Genomic DNA, 21,300 nt, shown 5'->3' on the forward strand with positions numbered 1-21,300 from the left:
GCCCCCCTACTATATCTTGACCCCAACCACCGTACACCCCGCATTGGGGACATTACAGGCTGTATGTACTATATGCTGAACCGTAACCAATTGCCAGCGTCCCCCCATGCTCTGTATGTTTCCCCCGATGACCAACGACTGACACATCAAACTCTTTGTATCACCTTTCTTTAATATTTTCTATTAAACTGCTTCTGGGTAATTTGCGGGAGGTGGCGGATTTTGCAGGGAGATTCCCCCTGTCGCAGCAAGCAACTTCCGCAGGCCTCGGCCTAGCTCCAGGGGTGGGCGGAGGTGGAAGGGGGATTGTGAAGGAGGAATTTCACAGCTTTAGTGTGGCCATGTAGACAAGCCCTTATTAACCAAAGGGGAGGGGAGAAGACTCTGTTAATTTCTTTAGTTGAAAAGGCTAAAGTTGGTTTGCTCTGTCATCTACACAGCCCACAGGCCTCAGCCCCTGGGATGCACAGACCTCTGATAGCAAAGGAGCAGTATTACCAGTGTGGGAGTTGTCAAGACAGGGACAGGAATAAGTGCACTTAACACCTGAGTCACCATTATAATCTGTGGCCTCACTGCTAACAAGGTGTGTTTTTAATTGCGGGTATCTAGTATGCATTAGCTATTCCACTAAAAACAATGGGGGAAACAAGGCACTTCAGTTTCACTACAGCGTAAACTAGGTGAGGTGAACATTATGGCTCTACCCAACCAATGCAAAGAAGTAACAGAATAATTCATGTAAAACTATCTTTGATTTTCGCAAAAAGTAAACTTATCAACAGGACTTTATTTTTAAAGTGGAAACCTCTTTACCAAGCTGCTGCTGCATCCTCTGCAACTCTCACTCTGCCTCCTCAATTTCTCCCCTCTCTTTCCTGTTTCCTGTCCTTTCAGACTCCCAACAGCCAGTGCTCCCAGTTTTAATAATCACAAGCAACATCTAAACACCACAAGAACACCAGCGAAATGTATCAGAACAAAATAGGCAGCAAACCTAAAGGCTATAAAACTAACTCTTCAATTAGAAATGTAAACAATTCAGTAGAAAAAATCAACATGTATGCAGCAAATGAAATAATAGAAGAGTAGTGTCTGTTTCAGTGTTTGCAGGATGAGAATTACTTACAGAAATAAGAATTTTTAATACATTTTAAATTTAAAAAAGTGTGTGTGGCAGGGGAACCATATGTTACTTTGGAACTCCAAAGTGGCATTGAATGTTATAGTGGGATTCTCAAAAGCCTCTAGGTCCTTTTGTCCCTCAGAGAATATTTGGGAACCAAGTTCTACACACAAGTGGTGATATGAAAAAGCACTAGGGTACAGGATAGAGAAGCAAAACAACAGTGGCAAATATCAGAGGGGTAGCCATGTTAGTCTGGATCTGTAAAAAGCCACAAAGAGTCCTGTGGCACCTTATAGACTAACAGATGTTTTGGAGCATAAGCTTTCGTGGGTGAATGCCCACTTTGTCAGACACATGTAATGGACATTTCCAGAGGCAGGTATAAATATGCAGGCAAGAATCAGTCTGAAGATAATGAGGTTAGTTCAATCAGGGAGGGTGAGGCCCTCTTCTAGCAGTTGAGGTATGAAAACCAAGGGAGGAGCTAAGGACTGTAGATGATGGCCCGTGGAGTTCTGTTGGTTTCTTTCTTGGGCTTGTCTTGTAGCAGGAGGCTTCTGGGTACTTGTCTGGCTCTGTTGATTTGTTTCCTGATCTGCCAACAGTGACAAAGGTGATCCCCATTGGCAGATCAAAAGAAACTGAAGAAGTTTTGATATCAACTCAGGAAATCAGTCAGCCTTGGTATGTATATGAGCCTGAAGAATAAACTTGTGTCATAAAATAAAGAAAAAAATAGAATTAAAAATGTAAATTACAAAAGTGTATGAGATGTGATTGCTGAAGCTACTAGCAACTATTTAAATATGAATTACTATTTGCTAATAAAAATATAAAAGGCACAATGACATCTGCACAATGATAATGAAGGAACATGACGACATGCCAAGAGTAATAAAAATAGCATTTTAAAAACTAAATAATTTAAAGGAATGAAATTACATTTACAGTGCATTGCCTGAATTGGACTGCCTTTTTCTTGTAATCTGAACAGCAGCCAAGACAAATTTGTGAACTGCCATGAGGGTTCATATAAACAGATTAGGGCAGGAGCACCAGAAGCTTCCTAGAAGTGGGAGGGCAACTGTCACCCTGGCCCCTGCTCTGCCCCTTCCCCTGAGGCTCTACCTCCACTCGCTCCTCTCCGCTCCTCACCCCGTTGCTCAACCTTAAGGCAGGTAAAAAGTGATGGGGTCATGGCCCCCTGACCCATCCTGTTCCAGCACCCCTGGACTAGTTTTTTTTTTTGTTTTTTTTTAGAAAAAACACTAACACCATGTATGACAATTATGATTTTTAGGGGTGGTGTTCCTGTAAAATATTTCACTGAGTCCAGTCTCTTTTAGCACCTCAATACATCATTTCAGATAAAAAAGTGCAGTCTTATCTAGGCACTGGGATGCACTGTGCCCTTGAGAACCCATCCCTGGGAAGCAGGTGCTGAGATGTATCTTCCTGAAAGGGAGGAAAAAGCCCCTCTTTCCCCCAACATACTATTTTTACAACCACTGCAAAGGGCTCACTTCATTTGAGGTAACTTTTATCCCTTCTACCCCTCTCTGTCCCTGGAGTTTTCCCTTCTGCCACTGTCTGGAAGGACGATGACTAGCCGGCATGGCACCTCCTGCTGGCCAGCTTGGGAATTAGCTCTTTCCAACCCAGCACGCCCTCCACAGGCCGGCGTCTCATCTGCCGCTAGCCCCGTGTCCCTCCCAGACCCCAGTGCCCTTTGCCCAGGGATTCTGCCCACCACAGTACCCCCTCTCTCTTGGTCTCCACTTCCAGGGGAACCCCCAACCCTCTAAACCCACCTTGCCTCAGTGGTTACTGCCAGTCATCATCTAGCCCCTACTCCCTGGGGCTGACTGCAATCTAAAAACCACTCATCATCAGCAAGGGGATTAGGACCTTCTGCCTTTGTCTATCTCTGGGCTGCCCCTCTGCAGCCCCAGTACTAGGCTGGAGCTCCTCAGCTCCCTCTGCCTTTCCTCAGCACTGCTGTACCTCAGGTACCCTTCTCAGCTCCTAGGCAACCTGGACCTTCTCCCTCAAGAAGACAGAGAGAGAATGTGTGCCCTAGCTTCTGGCCCACTGCCCTCTTATAAGGGCCAGCTAGGCCCTGATTAAGCTGACCACAGCTGTGTCTGCTTTCCCCATGAGCCTACCTTTTCCCAGCTGCAGCCCTCTCCAGGGCTGCTTTAACCTCTTCAGAGCCAGAGTGGGGTGACCACCTCGCTACAAAGTGCCTCTACCTCTTTCTTAAGCCAGACTCCTGCCCCCGTCCCAAGGGTTGCCAATCCTCCAGGATTGTCCTGGAATCTCCAGGAATTAAAGATAATTCCTAGAAGATAATAAGGTGATAAGTAACAGTTAGCATGAATTTGTCAAGAACGAATCATGTCAGATCAACCAAATAGCTTTCTGTGACAGGGCAACAAACCTTGTGGATGGGGAGAAGTGGTAGATGTGGTATATCTTGACTTTAGTAAGGCTTTTGATGCCTTCTCGCATGACCTTATCAAAAACAAACTAGAGAAATACAACCTAGATAGAGCTACTGTAAGATGGGTGTGTAACTGGTTGGAAAACCATTCCCAGAGAGTAGTAATCAGTGGTTCACAGTCAAGCTGAAAGGGCATAACAAGGGGGTCCCACACGGATCAGTTCTGGGTCCAGTTCTATTCAATATCTTCTATGATTTAGATAATGGAATAGAGAGTACACTTATAAAGTTTGCAGACAATACCAAGCTGGGAAAGGTTGTAAGTGCTTTGGAGGATAGGATTAAAATTCAGAATGATGTGGACAAACTGGAGAAATGGTCTGAAATAAATAGGATGAAATTCAATAAGGACAAATGCAAAGTACTCCACTTGGGAAAGAACAATCAGTTGCACGCACCCAAATGGGAAATGACTGCCTAGGAAGGAGTACTGTGGAAAGGGATTTGGTGGTTATAGTGGATCACAAGCTAAATATGAGTCAACGTATCATTCTTGCAAAAAAAAAAAATATAGCAAGTATCATTCTGAGATGTAATAGCAGAAGACACAAGAAGTTATTCTTCTGCTCTACTCTGCATTGATTAGGCCTCAACTGGAGTATTGTGTCCAGTTCTGGGCACCACATTTCAGGAAAGATGTGGACAAATTGGAGAAAGTCCAGAGAAGAGTAACAAAAACAATTAAATGTCAAAAAACATGACCTCTGAGGAAAGATTGAAAAAATTGGGTTTGTTTAGTCAGGAGAAGAGAAGACCGAGGGGAGACATGATAACAGTTTTCAAGTACATAAAAGTTTGTTACAAGGAGGAGGGAGAAAAATTGTTCTCCTTAACATCTGAGGATAGGACAAGAAGCAATGGGCTTAAACTGCAGCCAGGGCGCTTTAGGTTGGACACAAAAATGAAAGTGGAGTTAAGCACAGATTGCATGCCATCCCAAATTAGATTGTGGTTGACATTCAGCATAGAAGTTTCAACTTAACTACTGTTTAAAAGAAAAAGAAAAGCCCTCTGTGAAAATATCTTGTTTTTCCCAGTTTACAGAAGATATCCAGAATGTCACGTCACAAATACCAGTAGTCTTACTAATTATAAATACAGAAGTCTTAGTAATTAATTGAAACCACAATATGTGTAATGTCATAGAATTATGCCTAATGGAATATTGTCAGTGAAGCTAGAAATACCAAATGCAGGGTAAGTTGAAATTTGCTTTGGTGCTGACTTCTCTTTCATAGCCAATTTGGTGAGGACATGTAGTACGCCAATTTGAGCTAGATTATGGTGCTAGGCACAGCATTGTGTAAACACAAAGGAATTTTCCTCCAGAGCAGATTGGCAGAAGCCCTGGAGTTTTTCTGCCTTCCTCTGCAGCATGGGGCACGGGTCACTTGCTGGAAGATTCTCTGCACCTTGAAGTTTTTAAATTATGATTTGAGGACTTCAGTGGCTCAGACACAGGTTTGATACAGGAGTGGGTGGGTGAGATTCTGTGGCCTGCATTGTGCAGGAGGTCAGACTAGATGATCAAAATGGTCCCTTCTGACCTTAAAGTCTATGAATCTGTTAGGAAAACTTTCTAACTGTCAGAGTGGTTAAGCCTAGGGAGGTTGTGGAATCTCCACCAGTGGAGGTTGTTAAGAGCAGGTTAGACAATCACATGTCAGAGATGGTCTAGATAATACTTAGTCCTTCCATGAGTGCAGGGAGCTGGACTAGATGACCTCTCAAGGTCCCTTCCAGTCCTATGATTATCTCTATTTCAAGATTATGTCATGTGATGAAACCTCCAGGAATATGGCCAACCAAAATTGGCAACCCTACTTGTGATGGGGGATCCACCCACCACACTGGTGCCTCCTGATGGCTGTCTTGGGGATTAGTACTGCAGGTCGGTACGTCTTCTCCCAATGGTGTCTCGCCCACCATCATGTCTGCTCCCAAACCCACATCACTCCAAGGACCACAGCATCCTCTTCATGACAGCCCTCCAGCCATGTCACAATCTCTGCTCCCCATCTTCCGGGGGCCTTGCAGTCAACTGTCCAGCCACTTCCCCAGTGGTGAATGGGGTGGACCCAGGCCTGCCCACTACTCTGGCTCCCAGCCTAGGGACTCTGTAGATGGCAGCCACATATTGCATCCTCTTCAACTCCTCAATACATTTTCCTGGGCCACTTCCCCATGGTCCCAGCATCTTCTTCACCCTCGCATCAGGATGCCAGTCCTAGCAGTCAGCCAGGAGCTCCCTATACTCCCCATTCCTGCCCAGCACGGCTCTGCCCAGGGAACTAGCTTCTCTCTCCAAGGCACCTAGTGCACCCTCCTTAAGCTCCAGGGAGTAACTGGCCTTGTGCTGCCTGGGTGTCTTTTTATATGGCCTGTTGGGCCCTGATTGGCTGCTTCTCATAGCCCCTCTCTTATTGGCTGCTTCGTGCGCAGGCTCTTTAGGGTTCTATAAACCCATTGCATGCCAGTATGGGGCAGACACCCCATCACACTACCCATCCCTGATTTTGCACCTCTTCTTCCCCTGCCTCTAACTTCTTGACCCTCCTGTGTGTTCAGGTTTTCCCTACACACAGATTCTGCCCATTTCTTGCTTTCGATTTGCCCCCCGTGAACAGCATGGAGCACATTGTCATCCCAAGTGAGGATGCTACAGAAGATATTTGCATGCTCAGTAATAGCAAATCAGCAAATTGTTATGCTGGGGAGCAGACTGTGAAGCAGGGCCCTCTACAAGCCCGGTTCAGTCACATTAGTGGAAATGCCCTGATGGAGAAGCTGGTTGCACAGAGAATGAACTTCAGCAATCTTCATCAAACTTCTGAGGGTGTGTGGAGCTGCTCCATTGTCTCTTGGGTTCATGCTGCACCTTCACCAGCCCAGGAGCAGGCTCCCCTATGAATCATTACAGACCTAACTTCCCAGCAACTCCAATGATGGGATTCACTCATAATAATAACAAAAGAATGTGGTGCCGCCCTGCATCCAGCTCCACCATATGGCCATGCAGAGCTTTGAGTGTTTTGTTTGCTTTCCTTCTTACTTTATTACTATTTTGGGAGCCAGAGAACATTTCTCCTCTGCTCTGTACCATGCTAATTGCACTGATGGTGTTCAAGTAGATACTAACAATACTAAAGGTGTATTAGCACGTGAAAAGTGATATTGTAAAACAGCCCTTACCTTCGTTACAAGTATTGCCCTATTACAACTAAACAGATTTCGTAAATTCTGCTTTGCTTTTCAGTGCTAATGCTATTTTGTTGATGTGTTTTCATTTCGGTTAATGGATATGAGTGATTCCAGTAGCTTTTTAAGTACACAGTCTGAAAAGCCTGTGTGCCTTAAACTGGCAAAGAATTCACTGTCTTAACTCCACAGCCCTGGGCCTCCTTCCCTATCACTGCTCTCTAGGATGGGCACTCAGGTAGCTCAGGGTGGGAGCCATGAGGGAACATATTCTTAGATAACACCACTACATCTGGACATTTCATGTAGCTTAGGACTCACAAGAGTGGATGTGCATGGTTCACTCCACTGCAATGGAGCATTTCAGTAGCTAAATTTGGGACTTCAGGAACAGAACAAATTAGACTGTTTATTGTACTAGTATACTTCCTGTTTCTCCACTAGATGGCATCAAACATCTGAACATAAGAATGGCCATACCGGGTCAGCCCAATGGCTCATCTAACCCAATAGCCTGTCTTCCAACAGTGGCCAGTGCCAGATGCTTCAAACAATGAACAGAACAGGGCAATTATCGAGTGATGCATCTCCTGGCATACAGTCTCAGTTTCTGGCAGGCAAAGGTTTAGGGACACGGTGAGCATGGTGTTGCATCCCTGACATCTTGGTTAATATCCATGGGTGGACCTATCCTCCACTAGCAAAATTTGGGACTTTAGGAACTGGGCAAAGTACCGGTAACCTGTTGATTGTACTAGTATACTCCCTGTTTCACCACTAGATGGTGTCAAACATTAGGGCAGTCACTTCACATTGTCTCCTTAGAAAGCTGCAGAAAGTTTCTGCCAACTGTGGCAAGGGGGTAACAGAGAGTAAATAAGTCCCTGTCCACACAAATTTTTAAGTTTGTCGCCACTTACTGGCATGGTCAGCTTCTAAATGTGGGTTGTGTCTGGACACCAGGAGGTTAAATCTCAGCGGCTGTAACAGCTAACAATGGGTCTCCGCATCCCTGCCTGGTCTGGCACAGGGGTGCCTTTCTGTAACCAAATTAGCACACTTGGTTGTTTAAGGCTTTTTGTTTGTTTGTTTTGCAATGCAGATAAGGACCCCCCCCCCCTCCAACTGTATAACAGGATTGGCCAGTCCTCCTTTCTCCCAGCAATCTTGGCTGGTGGACAGCCTAGAATGCATTGCCCTATGCACTTCTGCTTCTGCTCTGTAGTCAAGTTTTCTGGACCTGGAATATCCTACTGAGATCCCATGGGATAACTGCCTGGATTTTCCCAGAATGCACTAATACAAACATTGTTAGGCAGCACAGAAAATTTGTCAGTGTTGCTTATCACCTGTTAAAATGCCTGTTGCCTCCAACCAGCTACAAAATCACAACTACAGTTATGGTATGGAGAGATTCAGTGATGCAGCAATTTCCAGCCACTTTCTGATCTTCCCCTCTGCCTCCCACTGAGAGAGACTGAAGATGGTCCCAAACCAAAATCCTTAATCCAAATACCCCCAAACCGTTTGGATTGCATTATGGTCCTGAGCTCCAAATTCCCAGCTCGACTCCCCATAGTGTGCAAAACACTGAGGCCACTTTAGTGCTGCTAAATACTGGTGGGACGGAGGGCATACAGGCTGATACTCTTTCACTTAGGGCCTCGCCTTTTTGTGCTTCTGTAGGAAATATGTGATAGCGGGACTTGGGTAGGACGAAGTGAGGTTCAAACACAAAGTCTTCTGGAGGGCTGAGTTCAAATGCCTACCAGGTCACAGATTAAATGCATTTAATCTCATCCTAATTCTCAGTGATTTTTTTCCACTTCCCCAGACTCACCCCTCACTTCAGTTTGATTTACAGTCTGAGTCAAACTGGGCCAAGAGGACTGAGCCCCCTGACAAAGCTAGAAGAGGGCGACATGATGGGATTAGGAGGTGCTGTAGCTCTGGAGGAAGGCGGTGCACTGGCAGAGCTGCGACGGAGAACAGGACTGGAATAGCAGAACGTGTTCCAGTTCAGGATTGATGTGCATTGGGATACCCAAGGAGGAGAAACATGTGCAGCACCAGGACAAGTTACAGGTGTGTTGTCAATTGGCCAAACATTGCTTTAAACTGTGCATGTGCAGCCCCAGCTGGCTTTCATGGGCAGATCTTCTTGCCTCTAAGGGCAGAATTTCTCCCATAATGTTTAACTGTCTATTAAAGCTCATTGACTAATCCAGTCCTCAGGTTCCAGCTGCCACCAGTTTTTCATTTTAGCCACACGAATCAACACAGCCATGAGTAATAAAACAAGAGGTGCATAACTTTCTGTAGGTTCTACAAAAATGAAGCTGTAGCGCTTGGACCATCTGTTATCATGGCATGAGTGTGCATTTTAGTTTAGATTAAGAACCACAGTGAATTTCCACTAGTAACCACTTGTGTGCACCACACAGCTCCAGGCAGTTGGTGCAAAATATGTCAGGTGCTGCCACCCAGTTGTATCACCATAAGGTGTTTGCAAAATGTCAGCATTTCCCAGGAACACGATTGAGTTGTGCATGCTACTGCAGCAAAGGGGTTCAGTATATGCTAATGGATTTGAAAAGGGACTGAGTGGAAGTGGGAGATTGAGAGCTTCCTTAGTCATCAAATGAGACCTGCACAGCCTGAACATCTGGACAGCATCACAGCAAACCTAAATCACTGGTTCCCTGCATCATTTAAAGAATTACAAAGAATTGCTAAGTGCTTCAAACACAAGGCCAGCTCTAGCCACATGTAGCAGACATGAGTACAGTTGACAGTGAGAAGAGATGGTGGGATGGCATAGGGAAGAAGCTGCTGAAGGGGAGAGGCTGCAACCAGGAGGTGCATAGGGAAAAAGCAGAGGAGCTGCTGCATGGGGGTTGTTGAAGGGGTGAGGTGCGCACAAAAGGAACAGCTGTCTTTGAAGTTCTACATCAGGTCATGGCAGTGAGGAAGATGATGTGTTAACTACTAGGGGGAAGCTGTTCTAGACCTGATTTTAACAAACAGGGAGGAACTCGAGAATTTGAAAGTAGAAGGAAGCTTGGGTGAAAGTGATCATGAAATCATAGAGTTTGCAATTCTAAGGAAGGGTAGAAGGGAGTACAGCAAAAAAGAGACAATGGATTTCAGGAAGGCGGATTTTGGTAAGCTCAGAGAGCTGATAGGTAAGGTCCCATGGGAATCAAGACTGAGGGGAAAAACAACTGAGGAGAGTTGGCAGTTTTTCAAAGGGACACTATTAAGGGCCCAAAAGCAAGCTATTCCGATGGGTAGGAAAGATAGAAAATGTGGCAAAAGACCACCTTGGCTTAACCACGAGATCTTGCATGACCTACAAAATAAAAAGGAGTCATATAAAAAATGGAAACTAGGTCAGATTACAAAGGATGAATATAGGCAAATAACACAGGAATGCAGGGGCAAGATTAGAAAGGCAAAGGCACAAAATGAGCTCAAACTAGCTATGGGAATAAAGGGAAACAAGAAGACTTTTTATCAATACATTAGAAGCAAGAGGAAGACCAAGGACAGGGTAGGCCCACTGCTCAGTGAGGAGGGAGAAACAGTAACAGGAAACTTGGAAATGGCAGAGATGCTTAATGACTTCTTTGTTTCGGTCTTCACTGAGAAGTCTGAAGGAATGTCTAACATAGTGAATGCTTATGGGAAGGGGGTAGGTTTAGAAGATAAAATAAAAAAAGAGCAAGTTAAAAATCACTTAGAAAAGTTAGATGCCTGCAAGTCACCAGGGCCTGATGAAATGCATCCTAGAATACTCAAGGAGTTAATAGAGGAGGTATCTGAGCCTCTAGCTATTATCTTTGGAAAGTCATGGGAGACGGGAGAGATTCCAGAAGACTGGAAAAGGGCAAATATAGTGCCCATCTATAAAAAGGGAAATAAAAACAACCCAGGAAACTACAGACCAGTTAGTTTAACTTCTGTGCCAGGGAAGATAATGGAGCAAGTAATTAAAGAAATCATCTGCAAACACTTGGAAGGTGGTAAGGTGATAGGGAATAGCCAGCATGGATTTGTAAAGAACAAATCGTGTCAAACCAATCTGATAGCTTTCTTTGATAGGATAATGAGTCTTGTGGATAAGGGAGAAGCGGTGGATGTGGTATACCTAGACTTTAGTAAGGCATTTGATACGGTCTCGCATGATATTCTTATCGATAAACTAGGCAAATACAATTTAGATGGGGCTACTATAAGGTGGGTGCATAACTGGCTGGATAACCGTACTCAGAGAGTAGTTATTAATGGCTCCCAATCCTGCTGGAAAGGTATAACAAGTGGGGTTCCGCAGGGGTCTGTTTTGGGACCGGCTCTGTTCAATATCTTCATCAACGACTGAGATATTGGCATAGAAAGTACACTTATTAAGTTTGCAGATGATACCAAACTGGGAGGGATTGCAACTGCTTTGGAGGACAGGGTCAAAATTCAAAATGATCTGGACAAATTGGAGAAATGGTCTGAGGTAAACCAGATGAAGTTCAATAAAGACAAATGCAAAGTGCTCCACTTAGAAAGGAACAATCAGTTTCACACATGCAGAATGGGAAGAGACTGTCTAGGAAGGAGGACTGCTTGCTTTTCCATGTTAGACAGGCCAGGAGGCGGAGCGTAAACAAACTATGCATGACGATAAAATATACCATCATAAGTAAACTGTAGCACATCTGGTGAATATGTTCTATGCCGGGGTGGCCAGCCTGTGGCTCTGGAGCCACATGCGGCTCTTCAGAAGTTAATATGCGGCTCCTTGTATAGGCATCAACTCCGGAGATGGAACTACAGGCGCCAACTTTCCAATGTGCTGGGGGGTGCTCACTGCTCAATCCCTGACTCTGCCACAGGTCCTACCCCCACTCTACCCCTTCCTGCCCCCTCCACTGAGCCTGCCATGCCCTCGCTCCTCCCTCTCCCCCCCCCCGATCCTCCTGCACACTACAAAACAGCTGATCAGGAGGTGCAGGAGGGAGGGAGTGGTGCTGATCAGCAGGGCTTCTGGTGGGTGGGAGGCGCTGGGAGCGGGGAGCTGATGGGGGGTTGCTGAAGTATTACTGTGGCTCTTTGGCAATGTACATTGGTAAATTCTGGCTCCTTCTCAGGCTCAGGTTGGCCACCCTTGCTCTACGTGGAAGGGAAAGAACAGACAGGTTATCATCAAGTGATCCATGCCCTGTCACCCAATCCCAGCTTCTGGCAAACAGAGGCTAGAGACACCATTGCTGCCCATCCTGGCTAATAGCCATTAATGGAGCTATCTTCCATGAATCTATCTAGCTCCCTTTTGAACCCCTTTTTAGTATTGGCCTTAACAACACTCTCTGGCAAAGAGTTCAATACACTGACAGTGCATTGTGTGAAAAAATACTTTCTTGTGTTTGTTTTAAACGTGCTACCTATTAACTTCATTTGGTGGCCCCTTGTTCTTGTTTTATGAACAGGCATAAATAACACTTCCTTATTTACTTCCTCTATATCACTCATGATTTTATAGACCTCTATCATATCCCCCCTTAGGCGCTTCTTTTCCAAGCTGAAAAGTCCTAGTCTTATTAATCTCTCCTCATATAGAAGTCGTTCTATACTCCTAATCATTTTTGTTGCCCTTTCCTGAACCTTTTCCAATTCCAATATATCTTTTTGGAGATGGGGCGGCCACATCTGCACTCAGCATTCAAGGTGTGGGCATATATATGTGTATATGTATAGTTAGGATTATGTTTTCCAATGTGTTTCTCCAATAGCTCATCTGTGCATGGCATTGGATAGAGTTACAGTGTTTAGTTAATAGTAGTCCACATAAAAGTAGATATCCCCGTCTTGTTTGGGAACCAGAACCACTGGAGAGACCCATGCACTCTCAGAGGGCTGGATTACACCCATCTGTAATATATCCTTGGTCTCCCTTTCTATTGTGGTTTTGGCTTGAGGATCCATGCGGTAGGGTTGGGCTCTAGTTGGTCAAGCATCACCTGTGTCAAAGGAGTGTTACGCCCATTCTGTCTGTCCTAGGGTGTCTGAAAATATTGCCGTGAAGCTGGTGCACAGCTCCTGGATTTGCTGTTGCTGCTTACACCCAAGGGTTATGGAAAGGATCACCTCTTCTATCCCATCTCTGCCACCATGTCAAGGCTGATTCCCCACTCTGGCACTTCGAGTGCAGAAGGTGGGGGCCCACAAGAATTCTAAAAAGTAATACTGGCCACTCCAGGCTTGTATTAAACTCCCAAGCTTACGGCTTTTCTCTCTGCTTGAATTGGTAGATACTGCAACCACCCAAGTGCAGAACGCCTTTTAGAGTCCGGGAAGGCGCACTTGAGAATTTCTTCCTGTGGGCTACCCTCAAGCCCATTCACTCCCCCTCCGGGGAAGAGCTGAGAAAGAAAAAAAAGTGAAATCAGCTGTTGCCATCAGCTAATTAAACAACGCGCACAAACCTTTGAAGACACAANTTTTGTATCATCTGCAAATTTTGCCACCTCGCTGTTTACTCCTTTTTCCAGATCATTTACAAATATGTTAAATAGGACTGGGCCCAGTACAGTTCCCTGGGGGACACCACTATTTACCTCTCTCCATTCTGAAACTGACCATTTATTCCTATCCTTTGTTTCCTATCTTTTAACCAGTTACCAGTCTATGAGAGAACTTCCCTTCTTATCCCATGACTGCTTATTTTGCTCAAGAGCCTTTAGTGAGGGGCCTTGTCAAAGGCTTTCTGAAAATCTAAATACATTATATCCACTGGATCTCCTTTGTCCGCATGCTTGTTGACCCCCTCAAAGATTTCTAGTAGATTGGTGAGGCATGATTTCCCTTTACAAAAGCCATGTTGACTGTCTCCCAACAAATTATGTTCATCTATGTGTCTGACAATTTTGTTCTTTATGATAGTTTCAACCAATTTGCCCAGTACTGAAGTGAGGCTTACTGGCCTGTAGTTGCCAGGGTCACCTCTGAACTGATCTGAAGGGTACAAACACTAAGGTGAGGGGGAAAGAATTGTTTAAAGGTATATTAAGGCAAATAACTAGATGTGATGGGATGAAATTAAGAAAAGGAAAAAATTTAGGCTGAATACTAAAAAAAAAAAAACTTCCTGACAATGAGACAGATGGAATCATGTCCTATGGGAAATGATGGAAGTCACATATTTTGGATCTTTTAAACCAGACAAAGCCCTGGAAAGTATACTGTAGGGAACAATGCTGCCCTAAAGCTGGATGGCCTATGAGATATTTCCAACTCTAGTATCAGGGATGCTGTTCTTTTTCAGCAGGCTAAAATCTTGAAAATTAAAGGTCATCAAGCCACTTACCCATAAATGTCACATGTATCCCATTTCTCAACTGCAGAAGATACAGGGCTGCTTAGCTGGGACTGATATCTTCACAAATGCTATTGCTTCTTGAAGTTACTGGCTATGCAAGAGAAATATGGGCCTGATTTTCAGAGGTCTTAAAACGCTTACAACTCCAACTGAAAGCATGCGGGGGGAGAGAGAGGAGCCCTTCTGCATCCAGGCCCTATGTGGTGCTAGGACTGGGACTTTTCACTGTGTTGTCCCAGTGCAGTGGTACAAAATTGAGGAAATTAACTGACAGACTCTAAAAGCAGAGCTACTGTTTTCTATGACCTTTAAGCATTTCAGAGCTGGGGGTCCCCAAATCCTGGATCAGGAGAGGGAAGTAGCCAAGTGACAAGGGCCTTCTGAAAGAAATGTGTCCCCAAATCAGGAGAGCTGGCATTATTGAAATATAGTTTCTGAGAGCAGATTCTGTTTATTGCTTACCTCTCTTTCTCTTGTCCTACACTTTCCTAGAAGAGAAGTGTCCTCTTGGATGAAGCTAATGTTCCAGCATTAGTGTAACCATGCCTGAACTCTTATCACCTCATCTTTGCAAGGCCAGGCCCTCTATAAGAAGAATCATTCTCAGCTGTTAATCTGAAGGTGCCAACATGGCTCCTCTGAGTCTCCTTTTAAAAGGACACCGTCAAGTATTTTTGGCCCCAACTTTAGGTTTTGTAATTAAGTGAAAAAAAGAAGTTGGAAGCAACAAAACATTATGAATTAAAATATTTTCTAAATGTACACAAACATATATATTTTTTCTAGTGGAAAATGTTTGCATTTGAAACTTCCCTGGCAGTGTTAGGAGCCCAAAGAACAGCACAGAGCAGTGGAGGAAAATAGGAAGTAAGAGTGACTAGAACCAGAAAGTGAAATCAACCAATCTAATTTCACTCTCTGAAGGGTAAGCAAAATGCCCAAAATAAACAAACTGCACCAGTGGGGACCAATACATTAGATTTTAAAAACTCCATTTTAATCATTAAAATGTGGTTAATTACACAGGTAACAATATTGTTACCATACTTTTTGATTTCTACAGTGTTGGTTTTCTTTATTCTGGTCACCGTTGGTCAGGTAGCTTGGCCAGCGCAGAGAGGTAAGCAGCAGTCTTGAGGACTAGAACACATTCTGAGCTATGAATTAGCCACAATGATGGTTTGATTCTCTTTCACCTCCTTGTCCCCATTGCAAAAAAAAATTATCTTTTTATAGTGCTAAGAAGCTTGCACCAAAGGAGTGTCCTGCAACCTCAAGAATGTCTCCTCTCCCCAAAGACTTGAATGGAGGAAGAATGCAGCTTGTCTGGATTAAAATAAAGCTGGTTATGTATGCTGTTTAGTAAAACATTTCGAGAAAGCATTTTCCTTAGGAAAGGTATGTCACTGGAGCCCTGATTCCACCTGGGACTTCCAATGTGATGCTTCATATGAGATCAGATGCAAGATGGCAGGCTGGGGTGATGGATGGATGGCAGTCGATCAGGGACTATTTGCTATTACCGCTTAACCTGACTGCAATGTTGCCTCACCAAATGAAAGCTCCAGGAGACCTCCACTCAGTTCCTTCCAGTCACTGCACATACCTGTGGTCACAATGCTGGTTTTTGGCAGCAACCCTGGGAACTTCAAAAAAATGGAGATTGCACGGCTGGTTTAGGCAGAGACACAAGTCACTGAAGGGCAACAGTGTGCAGTACTGTATTGTGTAATGTTGCATCTGGGCGGCAGCATCTCTGGCAACTTCAGAACAATGGAGACAGGCCTGGCTCCAGCTTTTTTGCTGCCTCAAGCAGGGAAGAAAAGAAAAAAAAGCTGGGATCGGTGACACTTGGGCGGCAGCTCTACCGCACCACTTCATTCTTTCCTATTGGCTGCCCCAAGCACCTGCTTCCTGCGCTGGTGCCTGGAGCCGGCCCTGATGGAGAATATGATGCTGATCCTAGTAAATCATCATGGAACAAACCAGGGTAATAGAGAATGTGATGCTGGCTCTATCCAACTACACCAGGAACCCAGGATAATAGAGTGTGGTGCTGGTTCTGGGTAGCTATGCCAAGAGCAGTGGAATAATTGACAAGGCGGTACTGATTGTGGGTACCAGCCAGGGGTAGCCAATGTTAACAGAGAATGTGACTTTGGATCTGGGCAGGGATACTAGGAACTACAGCTCTTTAATATTCATTGTAGAGATTATGAAACATTAGAAGCATATTGTAAAAGTTTCATTGTATACATGTGCATCATTGTAAGGGGATGCGGTTAGACCATACTGTAAGGATGGAATTTCTGGCCATCAAAAGCCCCTAGAGTCTGCTACCATGCCAAGAATGCAGCAGTTGTCCCAACCTCTTCACAGGGTTCTAATTATTCCTTCATCTCTCTGGGCATATAGATACACACACGTAGCAAACTGAGGCCATGTATGTACAGACACTAAGCATATCAGTGGGGATCAAACCCAGGACTTTCAATACCAAGCCCACAGTTTCTATAAACTTGAGATAATGGAGTACCTTGCATAGCTGGTTGAAATTAGCAGGCTGTTATTCTCACTGTGGCTGACCACCAGCAGGAGACAGTATTATCCACATTAACAGCCTGATTTTCAAAGGCACTGAGCACCCAGAGCTCCTCCTGTCTTCAACTGGAGCGGCTGATGCGCAGCACTTCCAAGGATCAGGCCCTAAGTCAATACATTACACATGCATCCTCAGGCTATTTTGTCTTCCTCTTCTGCATAGCTGGTGGGGAGAGAGGGGCCTAGATTTTCCTTTTCCATGCTGGTGTAGTCTTTGAACATAATTCCTGGTCAGGTGATTGAATAATGGAATTGGCGTACCTGCTCCCTTTTCCACCTTCCCTCCACCACAGAAACCATCACCATGGGCTTAATACATCTATGAACCAATGTTGGGGTGGTTAGTCAACCAGCCTTGCCCTTTTCTATCTGAAACGACTGAAATAAAGAGAGTATTATGTAACAAAAGATTCCACGGGGATGTACATGGTGCAGCATCCTCTGCTTCCTGATAGGATTCTAAGCTGCCCTCTCCCTCCCAAAACAGTCTCTGAGGCAGGGGAACTAATGTCAATTCTTCTGATTTATTCTCCGTCTAGATAGTTTTCGCCTTCCTGGCTTGGCTTTAAATTTAGACTGGGTAGATGGCTGCCAAGGGACCCATATGTTGGGTTCTGTGGTCCTGGGAAGAAAGACTGCAGGAAACAGTAATCTGCCCAAGGGATTCCCTCTCACCACCCTCTCACTCCAAAAGTCCCTCCCCAAAACACATGGTGCCAGAGGCAGCTGGCTAGCCAGCCAGAAGACAGATTTAACACCCCACTGAAAAGGAAGGGAAACAGCAAACAAGGGATGCAAAACTGGTGACTTGGGTAGGGGAACTAAGAGAACCAATCCACCAGAGGCCACTCCTGCATCTACTTAGTAGCTACCCCCAAGCATGAGCCCCCACCCCCTGTTGTAACCAAATAAAAATCACCATTACACATTTGTTTTCTAGGTAAATTTGGTATTGTTGTTGGGGGGAGGGCAGTCCTCTGATCTCTTAAATTCTAACACGGAAAACTGGTGGTCGTAGAACAGCAGTACCTTTCACTTGTCCTTAGAATGATTTAGAAACCTGGTAATTACAAAAAAGAAGATCGGTAGGACCTTGTTGCTGGTCTTAGAGATGAGAAAGTCAAGCTGAGGTTCTGCTTCCTTCATTTGGTACGTCCAGGAGGAATGCTGTAGGTGGGGGGCAGCCTTGACAGAACTGGAGAGGAGAGAGGGGGGGAGATAAAAGAATAAAAACAGTTCCAGCCAAGGAACTTCACAGTATGGTTCCCCTCCAGTCCCATGCTCTCGTGCCCAGAAAGTCAACAGTTCTCTGTGGATCAAGGAGCACGGGGGGCCTTAGGAGGAGAATCCAGGTTAGCCACCACGCTCATCAGTACAATGCTATAGTTCAGCATCATTTTGCCAAGCAACAGTAGTGACAACCCTTCAAGAAGGATCAGGAACTCGTCTTCTCATTAAAGTGGGTTTCCCCCAATGTTCTTGGGCGAAGAAAAGGAGAAAGAAAGGTGCTGTAAGAGAGGAAATTAGAAAGAAATAGAAGAAACCCAGAGTGTGAGAAAAGGGAGAATGTTGGGCACAACTTAGACCCGGGTATGCCTACAGGTTCGCGAGGTGCCTGAGGCTGAGGCAGCCGCAGAAGTGGATGGGGACTCTTCATCTGTCATGTCTCCCTGCTCTTCCTTTTGGAGGCCGAGGTTGATGTGGCTCTGCAAGGCTGCTGGGGTCAGCCACTCCTTGGGGAGGCAGCTTTGGAGGAAAGGGATGCACGAGCTGAAGTAGGCTAGGCGATTCACCCAACGGGGGATCTCCTTCCCACACAGGATCTGCAGAGCAAACAGAAAAGGAACATGGTTACCAGCACCAAGGCATATGTATCACGAGGCTGCTACAAAGACCACCACCTCCTCCTCCCCAGTCAGTCAATGGCCTGGATTCCTCAGTGCTCAGAAGATTCCTGTTTGATTACAGGGGCTATCTTTTGAGGTCACAGCCAGCCTTAAACTCAAACAATGTAAGCTGCTTCTTGGGGTGCCTTAGGCAAACTCCCAAGTGACTGGCCAACCCAACCTGTCCCTCAATCAGCAGGTTTGGGGAAGGTGTGGAAAACTACTCCTGTCCTCCCTCTCTCATCTGGCATTTTGAGACCTTGTTCTTATTTGGGGCTCATAGATCAGAAAGCCAATCCTGCGGGTAGCTCTCAGAACACAGTTGATGCCATTTTCACTCTGTAATGCCAAAAGATTTGGACTGACATTGCCCTGAGTTTCATTACGCTGACGGTTGGCCGTAACCAGGTGAATGGATGAGTGTGAGGAACTATTCTGTCTGCTCTCCACTTTCTGTAACATTGATGCAGTCAGGTTGATTAATCTACAAAGTAGATTTATGCCACAGCACCTTAAGTCCTTTTCTTATTGTAACTCTTAGCCTCTCCTTTGTTCCCTCCTCCTACTGAAATAGGAAAAAGAAAGAACCAAGAACAAATCTCAGTATCTTGTGGGTCCTACACATACCACATGCATTGTTTTGTGTATGCTTTCATGGCACGTATACTGCCCTGTTTTGTTTTGCTTTGCTAAGAACCACACAAAATCTGACATGATGGCATGGGATGGCTCAGGGGATTGTTTTTGTGACATAGACCCTTTCTCCCTTAGGCCATGAGTCCAAATACATTTTTACTGAACCACAGTAGCATGTGGAACTACTTTAAAGTTTAGAGATAAGTGTATGAAACCCAGGGCATTGGTACTGAGCATTAGAGAAGTGACTAGAACCATGTCCCTTGAGTAGCTCTTTTGCTGCCAAAATTACTTGTAAACACCCAAGTTATGTAGGAATCAGTAATGTTCTACATTTTCATTTTGGGGACAAATTCCTACATCAGTGACTTCCTCATGGAGTCACCACTCCTCCCAAATTTCTAAACACCACTGCCAGATCTTCTCATGGACCATACCTCTACTATATGGGTTTAAGAATAGTTAACATGAAAGGATCTGTAGCCCAGATCCACAAATCACAGTTTGAGAACCACTGAATAAGACTTTGTCAGCAGGTCATTTTAGTTCCATCCAGGATCTTAAGAAAATTCATTTTTTTAATTATATTGTATAAATTTAGCCTAAAATTCACTTTTGAAAAGAAAATATTTTACACATCTATCTCCTTGAAGCCTGACCAGTACCTCCAAACTTAGTACCATTGCCTCCATTTTTGGTTGCATTTCCCCTCAATCCCTTTTCCAGCCCCAGGAGCTCTGGTAACAGACCACCTCCTTGGAAAATGGATATATAAAATAAGATGTCATTTTTTAAAGTATGCATTTAATTCTGGGGGAAGGCACTGGATCAAAGCTACAAAGGAATCATAAAAATACCATTAGAACAATGAACATGGTAGTGGAGCTTTTGGAGAATTAGTGCTAGAAAAAGAGCTGCAGAAGGAAGGAGTGGTTGGAGTGGCTGTTTTGTTTGATTCCTTTCACTAAGCAGCTCAGAAAACTGTGACAATTGCTCCTGCCATTCTCTATGTGAAAATGATGCTGAGGGATTTTGCTTTTATTACCTTTTTCACAGGGCAAATCAATGAAGCCAGGAGGAACTGTAAAATGTACTTAAGGACATGTGAGCATCAGGCCATCACTCACCAATTAGGACAGTTTATGGAGCTTGAGGGCAATGATGAAGCCTAAGATCACGTCTACACTAGAGGTGCTACAGTGGTACAGCTACAGCAACTCTACAATGACAGGAAAGTGTCACGGGGCAATCCACGGAGAGACCTTTCAAGCTTTAATCACAAACCAAAACCACTCTAGATCTCCTTTGCCCCCACCATATTGTACAGTACTGTGTTTTTCCAGCAGGCCACAGCCTGCAGGGTTATTTACATACATTTACAGCTTCCCCACTTGCTTCAAGGGCAGGGACTAGTACTAGCAGCAGCCAGTCTTGCCTGTCTCTGCCTTCCTTCAGCTCCCTCCTCTTCCCCAGAACTGCCTTTCTGTCTGCTTATCTTAGCCCAGGAGCAGGAGTTGCTTCCCCCTCAATCAGACCCTCAGCTGTAGCTCTCCTCAGTGAAGTGGCACCCTCAGTCAACTACCCGCCTTCCAGTGAGGTCTCCATTAGTATATACTGGTGGGGACTGGAGTGACAGGGTGCCAAGTTAGCTCCTGACTCAGCACACCCTGTTACCAAGGGGTTTTTCCATAGCCGTAGGTAAGCCACCTTCCTGAGTGATGGTCGCCAGGGCAGTGGAAGAATCCTTTCATCAACCTAGCCTTGTCTACACCGGGGGCTAGGCCTGTCTAACTACAGCACTCAGGGATGTGAAATTTTCACACTCTGAGTGCTTTACCTATGTCAACTGTGGCAAATTGCCGGTATTGTTCTCTGGGTCTCGTGCTTTCTCTTCTCTGGGGTAGGTTCAGGGCGATATTGCTTGCCTCTGAACCAGTTCTTAATCACTCCCCTAGTGTCCTGGGAGGAGGGGAGTGGA

The 21,300-nt window shown here is 45.0% G+C and overlaps 1 protein-coding gene across 1 annotated transcript in view; it reads right to left on the reverse strand.

Annotated features, from left to right (window-relative positions):
- Positions 1–18,042: 18,042 nt before the first annotated feature.
- LOC116824877 (deubiquitinase DESI2-like) overlaps positions 18,043–21,300 on the reverse strand; it is an 88,476-nt gene continuing 85,218 nt past the window's right edge. Inside the window, exon 5 of the mRNA XM_032780491.2 lies at positions 18,043–18,623. Coding sequence (XP_032636382.1) covers positions 18,381–18,623 — 243 coding nt within the window. The 3' untranslated portion in view covers positions 18,043–18,380. The remainder of the gene's footprint in view (positions 18,624–21,300) is intronic.

This window comes from Chelonoidis abingdonii, chromosome 4 (assembly GCF_003597395.2).
Source record: "Chelonoidis abingdonii isolate Lonesome George chromosome 4, CheloAbing_2.0, whole genome shotgun sequence".
Taxonomy (NCBI): domain Eukaryota; kingdom Metazoa; phylum Chordata; order Testudines; family Testudinidae; genus Chelonoidis; species Chelonoidis abingdonii.